The 9,045-nt window shown below is 38.9% G+C and overlaps 1 protein-coding gene across 2 annotated transcripts in view; it reads right to left on the reverse strand.

Annotated features, from left to right (window-relative positions):
• The window catches only part of IDE (insulin degrading enzyme), a 115,478-nt gene that overhangs the window by 75,438 nt on the left and 30,995 nt on the right, over window positions 1-9,045 (reverse strand). For both annotated transcript variants that reach the window (XM_032432345.1, XM_032432344.1), the window contains exons 2-3: window positions 1,768-1,952; window positions 550-757 (exon numbers count right to left, since the gene is read on the reverse strand). In XM_032432345.1, the coding sequence (XP_032288236.1) occupies window positions 550-757; window positions 1,768-1,952 (393 nt within the window). The remainder of the gene's footprint in view (window positions 1-549; window positions 758-1,767; window positions 1,953-9,045) is intronic.

A 9,045-nucleotide genomic window follows, 5' to 3' on the forward strand; every position in this document is an offset into this window, starting at 1 on the left:
ATTTTTTGTAATTTTGTATGATGACAGATGGTATCTAGACTTATAATGGTGATCATTTTCTAATGTATACAAATATTGAATAATTATGTTATATACCTGAAACTAATACAATGTCTATTATACTTCAATTAAAAAAAAAAAATTCTATATCCACTAAGTATCCCTGAGACTAGAGTAACTATAGCATTCTGGAATAGGAGCATGTTTGAAAAGAAATCCATGACACTACTACAGTTTATTCTTCATGACATGCTTCATATGGAATACCAGTTAGAATGGGGAGAGCTGGTGAGAATTTTATAAGTCAATAAAATATGTAGGGCTAAAGACTGGTTTAAAGTCACGCCATTATTTTTCCTCTACCACAAAATATATAATATCACCCATTATTTTTTTCTTTTTTATAAAACACAGGGGGAAATACTGGTTAAAATACTTTTTGTTAAGCTATAAAGCTGTGAAGACATCTTTGTAAAAATAGTAACTGTTACTACTATTAATGTAATAAAGTGCACAAAGTTGGAAAATTCATACGGTATTCAGCATTACCTGTCTAGGGCACCTTCTAGGTGTTCGTGGGAAACATCAAAATAGTAATTGGTGTGTTCTCCGCTAGTAAAGGCATTTGAACTTCCTGCGTGCTCACTGAGAAACTGGCTGTATTCATTTTCTTTAGGGTATTTCTTTGTTCCCAAAAATAGCATATGTTCACAAAAATGACTTAAGCCAGCAATATTTGGCGGATCTGACAATGAACCTGAAAGAAAAGAAAAAAATACATACCACAAATCTTTTTTTTATGTTGGAAGTTATAAAATACGGATGGATTGCAGATGATGTGGAACTTCCATTAACATGACAACTCCGACCACACAGTCAGAGAAAGTTAGGCACAGGCTGCTCTAAAACGGTTCTGTTTCCATTCTAGCCTTAGCTTTTGATATTAATTAGTTGGTGACTTTGGGCAGATTACTTAAACTCTCTGGATATTAGTTTCCTCACACATCACACTGGAGGAAAAGAAAGAGTTGAAAATTCACTGTTTTATAAGAGCTAGAACGTCCTAGCTCTGACATTTTATTGCAGGAGATAATACAGTGTAGTGCTAAGAGCATAGGTTTAGGGTTACCAGCTCTGCTGACTGTGAAATTGTGAGCACAATACCTTATCTTGCCGCAGTCACTTTTTCTATATATACCTAATCTAAAGAGCTGTGCGAACTCAAATCAAATGATACTTGCAAAATGCACTATGCGGTACTTGGCAATAATTATTTGTTCAATACATGATGGTTATTACCTTATTTTCTCAATTTTAAAATGCCATTGAGTTAAATAAAAGCTTTTCAGAGAGGAAAAAAAGAAACACACCTATGTACATACAGGTAAGAATCAATTGATTAAAGCCACATTAAATTTAAAAGGAAATGTGCACACAAGAATCTAGAAAATATGATTATTTCCTAGTGTACCAAAAGTGTACAAAAGCGAAAGCATTACCACTGCTAACTGAAGGATTGGAATTAATTTCGTTGCTGCTAGGTCACCTTAGCTGAGAAACTAACAAAATGTCTTGGTAAATAAATGTAAGATTATTTGATTTTGACAAATGTAGATTGCCAATAGCTGTACAGGGCTATTGTACAAAGTAGGGTAGATCAAACTGTAACTAGGAGGTCTTTATTTGCACACATATGGAGAGTTCTAATAAATCTCAACATTAGATCAAGAAAACAGAACCAAGCTCAATTCACAATTTAAATTGTACCTATGTGCACATCAAGTGCTGCTGATGACTTATCCGTGGTCAGATCACTGATGAGAAGTACTTTGATACCATTGGCCAGCTCTAGCCCACGGTATTCTCGCTTGTCTTCGGGAGATTTGATAATGTGATTTCCTAGTCTCTTGATAGCTGGATTATTCATCTTGCTGTAAGTCTTCTCTTGGAAACTAAAAAGAAAAAAAAGTATTAATTGTTGCATTGTGGCTTAATTTTTTTTAAAGAATAAAGAACAATATCAAGCAAACCCATATAATACATCATCAGATAAAAAAATATCTGGAGAAAACTTTATAGCTCCTCTACAGGGTATTAATTCCTCTCTTCCCTCTTACCCCTCATTCTTGTTAGAGAAATGCTAACAATATTGTTTTTGTGGAGTCCTATTTGATCTAGGAGAGCACCTGGGATGGATGGGTATTTGAGACAGGATAGGCTGGGTGATGAGCTGGTCAGTGGGCTGACCTAGAATGGGTTTTTAATTACCAATAACCACTTCCCCACATATTTCAGAAATATTTACTAAAGTAAGATGTGAGGTTGTGTAAAGGTTATTATAGGACCAAGCCAAACATTGCTCAACCTGATGATATTCAAAGATAGGACAGAGCTAGAACTCATGGGTCTGATATGCACATGCTCAGAACATAGGGGACGACAATTACCAATGAGAAAAAAAACCTGTGAAGTCCTGATACAAATAAGAGACCTGGGCTAACCTATGAAGGCAGAAAAAAAGAAAGAAAAAGTATATTCAAACAAAAAGTGGGAAAGATCCCAAGTAATTTTTATAATCTGGTGAAGTAGTCTTCTCCTTTCCTCTCTAGGAAAGCTGAGTTACCAAGATGGGAAGAGGCTGTTAGCACACAGAATTCTGTAGGAGTACTGTCTGGTATTAGTGCAAGGAAGAGATGTTCCAGAGTCTGGGATTATGTATATTTTTGAGACTAAGAGTATATGCTATTTTTGTCTATGTTGGGGATCATACAAGAGACAAAAATAAGCCTCTTATCATCAATAGGCCAATAGACTAATCGGGTAAAGCCCAAAACATCTGAGACTACAGAGGAAAAATGACCCTATGCTAGCATATTTTCTTCTTACCTGGAAGATAAAAGAAGTAGATCTGTCTGCTCCTTAAAGACTGACAGACGTCCAAGATTTAAAGGTAAATCAGAAGGGGCATAAATAGGCATATTATTATCTTCAATAAAACCTTTATTTTTCGTGTTAAAATATATGGAAAATAAGGGAAGGAAAAATTCAGTTTGCTTTTATCAGAATACCTTCCTCTCGAGGAATTCAGCTGGATAGGGATCAAACCATTCTGAACACCTACAAACTCAACAGGAGATGGAAGAAAAGAATAGCAACAACTCTCTGAACAGAAAAGCGACCACTTTCTGGAAGGTAGGACGTGCGGAGAAGTGAATCTGAGGCGATATTCAGGAGGATAAACGGTGGGGGAGGGGGCCTCCATCGCCGCTTCTGGCAAGTGACAGAGCAACGGAGCACAAAATCGGAACTCTAGAAGTCTGCTCCGCTGTGGGACATCGCTCCAGTGGCTAAGCGGGGGGTGGAACCCTCGTGGGACAGTGTGGTCTCAGGACCCTCGGGGGGTGCCTGAGTGCGGCAGAGCTCCCAGGGATCGGGGCGGGGAAGCCGGCTGCAGAGACCAAGCCCAGGCGCAGGCTCTCAGCTCGGGGTTGCTACAAACCGTGATCCGCGGCACAGTCGGGCCACTGCTCCTCCAGCAGGGACCCAAAAAGCGGCAGATCCCGGGAGACTCCCCTTCCTCCCCTGGGAGGAGCGGCGCAGGAGCGCACCGCAGGGATCTGCTGGGTTTAGAGACTCCACACCTAGTCGGGTGCCAGAAATAGAAACACTCGGTCACAGGCCGGGTGAGCACGGAGTGCCACCGGAGACCGGGGAGACAGGAGTGATTGACTGCTTTTCTCTGGGGGCTCACAGAGCAGCGGGGCCCTGAGTTCTCCACTCCCCCAGGGCGGAGATTCGGAGGCCGCCATTTTCACTCTCCTCTCCCAAAGCTGTAGGGAAAGCTTGCAGGGAACAAAAAGCTCCCTAGAGCAAACCCGAGCAGATTACTTAGCCCGGACCAGGCAAGGGCGGGGCAATTCCGCCTCCGGCAAAGACATTTGGGAACCACGGCAACAGGCCCCTCCCCCAGAAGATCAGAGAACAGCCAGCCAAGACCAAGTTTACCGATCAATGAGATCTGCAGAACTCCAGCACTAGGAGAATACTGCACATAGAATCCATGGCTTTTTTTACCATGATTCTTCAGTCTTTCAAAGTTAATTTTTTTTTATTTTAACTGTCTTTTTTTTTTTTTTTGCATTTTTCTTTTTCCCGTTTTCAACCAACATCTTATCAATCCCTTTTTTAAAAAAAATTTTATTTTTCATTTTGAGTCATATTCTATCCCTTCATATTAGTTACCCTTATTTTTGGCATATATATATAAGTTGTTCTCTCCTTAAAATTTTGAGATACAGTTTCTTCTAACAGATCAAAATATACCCTAAATCTCTAGTGTATGGCTTTGTTCTAGTCTCCTGCCTGATCACATTCTTTTTTTTTTTTAATCCTCTTCTTTCTTTTTTCAAACAACTTATCAATTCCTTTTATAAAATGTTTTATAATTTTCATCTTTAAAGTCATATTCCATCCCTTCATCATATCAACCCTTATTTTTGTACATATATAAGTTTTTCTTTCTTTAAAATTTTGGGAAGCACTTTCTTCTAACAGACCAAAATACACCCAAAATCTAGTGTGTGGCACTGATCTATGCACCAGCCTGATCATATTTGATCATACTCTGGTTTTGTTTTGTTCTGTTTTTGTTTGTTTTTATCTTTATCTTTTTCTTTTTCTTTTTTCTCTCTTTCCCTTTCTTTTCCCCCTGCTTCAGGTCTTTTCTGATTTGTTTAGAGTATATTTTCTGGGGACGTTGTTACCCTGTTAGCATTTTGTTCTCTCAGTCATCTTTTCTCCTCTGGACAAAATGACAAGATGGAAAAAACCACCTCAACAAAAAGAACAAGAGGTAGTACCGACTGCCAGGGACCTACTCAATATGGACATTAGTATGATGTCGGATCTAGAGTTCAGAATCATCACTTTAAAGATACTAGCTGGGCTTGAAAAAAGCATGGAAGTTATTAGAGAAACCCCTTCTGGAGAAATAAAAGAACTAAAATCTAACCAAGTCGAAATCAAAAAGGCTATTAATGAGGTGCAATCAAAAATGGGGGTGCTAACTGCTAGGATAAATGAGGCAGAAGAGAGAATCAGTGATATAGAAGACCAAATGATGGAAAATAAAGAAGCAGAGAAAAACTACTACTGGATCACGAGGGCAGAATTTGAGAGATAAGCAATACCATAAGATGAAACAACATTAGAATAATTGGGATCTTAGAAGAAGAAGAAAGAGAGAGAGGGGCAGAAGGTATACTGGAGCAAATTATAGCAGAGAATTTCCCTAATTTGGGGAAAGAAACAGGCATCAAAATCCAGAAGGCACAGAGAACCCCTCTCAAAATCAATAAAAATTGGTCAACACCCCGACATCTAATAGTAAAACTTACGAGTCTCAGAGACAAAGAGAAAATCCTGAAAGCAGCTCGGGACAAGAGATCTGTAACCTACAAGGGTAGAAACATTAGATTGGCAACAGACCTATCCACAGAGACCTGGCAGGCCAGAAAGGACTGGCATGATTTATTCAGAGCACTAAATGAGAAAAATATGCAGCCAAGAATACTATATCCAGATAGGCTGTCATTGAAAATAGAAGGAGAGATAAAAAGCTTCCAGGACAAACAAAAACTAAAGGAATTTGCAAACACGAAACCAGCCCTACAAGAAATATTGAAAGGGGTCCTCTAAGCAAAGAGAGAGCCTAAAAGCAACATAGACCAGAAAGAAACACAGACAATATACAGTAACAGTCACCTTACAGGCAATACAACGGCACTAAATTCATATCTTTCAATAGTTACCCTGAATGTAAATGGGCTAAATGCCCCAATCAAAAGACACAGGCTATCAGATTGGATTAAAAAACAAGACCCATCGATACGCTGTCTGCAAGAGACTCATTTTAGACCCAAAGTCACCCCCAGATTGAAAGTGAGGGGGTGGAAAACCATTTACCATGCTAATGGACACCAAAAGAAAGCTGGGGTGGCAATCCTTATATCAGACAAACTAGATTTTAAACCAAAGACTGTAATAAGAGATGAGGAAGGACACTATATCCTACTTAAAGGGTCTATCCAACAAGAAGATCTAACAATTGTAAATATCTATGCCCCTAACATGGGAGCAGCCAATTATATAAGCCAGTTAATAACAAAAGCAAAGAAACACATTGACAACAATACAATAATAGTGGGGGACTTTAACACCCCCCTCACTGAAATGGATAGATGATCTAAGCAAAAGATCAACAAGGAAATAAAGACTTTAAATGACACACTGGACCAAATGGACTTCACAGATATATTCAGAACATTCCATCCCAAAGCAACAGAATACACATTCTTCTCTAGTGCACATGGAACATTCTCCAGAATAGATCACATCCTAGGTCACAAATCAGGTTTCAACTGGTTCCAAAAGATTCGGATCATTCCCTGCCTATTTTCAGACCACAATGCTTTGAAACTAGAACTCAATCACAAGAGGAGAGTCAGAAAGAACTCCAATACATGGAGGCTAAAGAGCACCCTACTAAAGAAAGAATTAAAAAAATTCATGGAAACCAATGAAAATGAAAACACAACTGTTCAAAATCTTTGGGATGTAGCAAAGGCAGTCCTAAGAGAAAAGTATATAGCAATACAAGCCTTTCTCAAGAAATAAGAAAGGTCTCAAGTACACAACCTAACCCTCCACCTAAAGGAGCTGGAGAAAGAACAGCAAATAAAGCCTAAACCCAGCAGGAGAAGAGAAATAATAAAAATCAGAGCAGAAATCAATGAAATAGAAACCAAAAGAACAGTAGAACAGATCAACGAAACTAGGAGCTGGTTCTTTGAAAGAATTAACAAGATTGATAAACCCCTGGCCAGACTTATCAAAAAGAAAAGAGAAATGACCCAAATCAACAAAATCATGAATGAAAGAGGAGAAATCACAACCAACACCAAAGAAATACAAACAATTATAAGAACATATTATGAGCAACTCTATGCCAGCAAATTAGATAACCTGGAAGAAATGGATACATTGCTAGAGATGTATCAACTACCAAAATTGAACCAGGAAGAAATAGAAAACCTGAACAGACCTATAAACACTAAGGAAGTTGAAGCAGTCATCAAAAATCTCCCAACAAACAAAAGCCCAGGGCCAGATGGCTTCCCAGGGGGATTCTACCAAACATTTAAAGAAGAATTAATATCTATTCTTCTGAAACTGTTCCAAAAAATAGAAATGGAAGGAAAACTTCCAAACTCATTTTAGGAGGCCACTATTACCTTGATCCCCAAACCAGACAAAGACCCCATCAAAAAGGAGAATTACAGACCAATATCCTTGATGAACATGGATACAAAAATCCTCACCAAAATACTAGCCAATAGGATTCAATTGGCTAGTACATTAAAAGGATTATTCACCACAACCAAGTGGGATTTATCCCTGGGCTGCAAAGTTGGTTCAACATCCGCAAATCAATCAATGTGATACAATACATTAACAAAAGAAAGAACAAGAATCATATGATTCTCGGGTGGGGTGGGAGGGATGGGGTGACTGGGTGATGGACACTGGGGAGGGTATGTGCTCTGGTAAGCGCTGTGAATTGTGCAAGACTGTTGAATCACAGATCTGTACCTCTGAAACAAATAATGCAATATATGTTAAGAAAAAAAGAAGAAGAAGAATGTAGCAGGAGGGGAAGAATGAAGGGGGGAAATCGGAGGGGGAGAAGAACCATGAGAGACAATGGACTCTGAAAAACAAACTGAGGGTTCTAGAGGGGAGGGGGGTGGGAGGATGGGTTAGCCTGGTGATGGGTATTGGGGAGGGCACGTTCTGCATGGAGCACTGGGTGTTATGCACAAACAATGAATCATGGAACACTATATCTAAAACTAATGATGTAATGTATGGGGATTAACATAACAATAAAAAAATTAAAAAAAAGAATATGATTCTCTCAATAGATGCAGAAAAAGCATTTGACAAACTACAGCACCCTTTCTTGATCAAACCTCTTCAGAGTATAGGCATAGAGGGTACATACCTCAATATCATAAAAGCCATCTATGAAAAACCTACAGCGAATATCATTCTCAATGGGGAAAAACTGAGAGCTTTCCCCCTAAGGTCAGGAATGCAGCAGGGATGTCCACTATCACCACTGCTATTCAACGTAGTATTAGAAGTCCTAGCCACAGCAATCAGACAACAAAAAGAAATAAAAGGCATCCAAACGGCAAAGAAGAAGTCAAACTCTCACTCTTTGCAGATGATATGATATTTTATGTGGAAAACCCCAAAGACTCCACCCCAAAACTGCTAGAACTCATACAGGAATTCAGTAAAGTGGCAGGATATAAAATCAATGCACAGAAATCAGTGGCATTCCTATACACCAACAACAAGACAGAAGAAAGAGAAATGAAGGAGTTGGTCCCATTTACAATTGCACCCAAAACCGTAAGATACCTAGGAATAAATCTAACCAAAGAGGCAAAGGATCTGTACTCAGAAAACTATAAAATACTCATTAAAGAAATTGAGGAAGACACAAAGAAATGGAAAAACGTTCCATGCTTATGGACTGGAAGAACAAATATTGTGAAGATGTCAATGCTACCTAGAGCAATCTACACATACAATGCAATCCCCATCAAAATACCATCCACTTTTTTCAAAGAAATGGAACAAATAATCCTAAAATTTGTATGGAACCAGAAAAGACCCCGAATAGCCAAAGGAATGTTGAAAAAGAAAAGCAAAGCTGGCGGCATCACAATTCCAGACTTCCAGCCCCATTACAAAGCTGTCATCATCAAGACAGTATGGTACTGGCACAAAAACAGACACATAGATCAATGGAACAGAATAGAGAGCCCAGAAATGGACCCTCAACTCCTCAACTTCGACAAAGCAGGAAAGAATGTCCAATGGAAAAAAGACAGTCTCTTCAACAAATGGTGTTGGGAAAATTGGACAGCCACATGCAGAAGAATGAAACTGGACCATTTCCTTACACCACACACA

Source organism: Phoca vitulina, unplaced genomic scaffold (genome assembly GCF_004348235.1).
Source record: "Phoca vitulina isolate PV1807 unplaced genomic scaffold, GSC_HSeal_1.0 scaffold48, whole genome shotgun sequence".
Classification (NCBI taxonomy): Eukaryota; Metazoa; Chordata; class Mammalia; order Carnivora; family Phocidae; genus Phoca; species Phoca vitulina.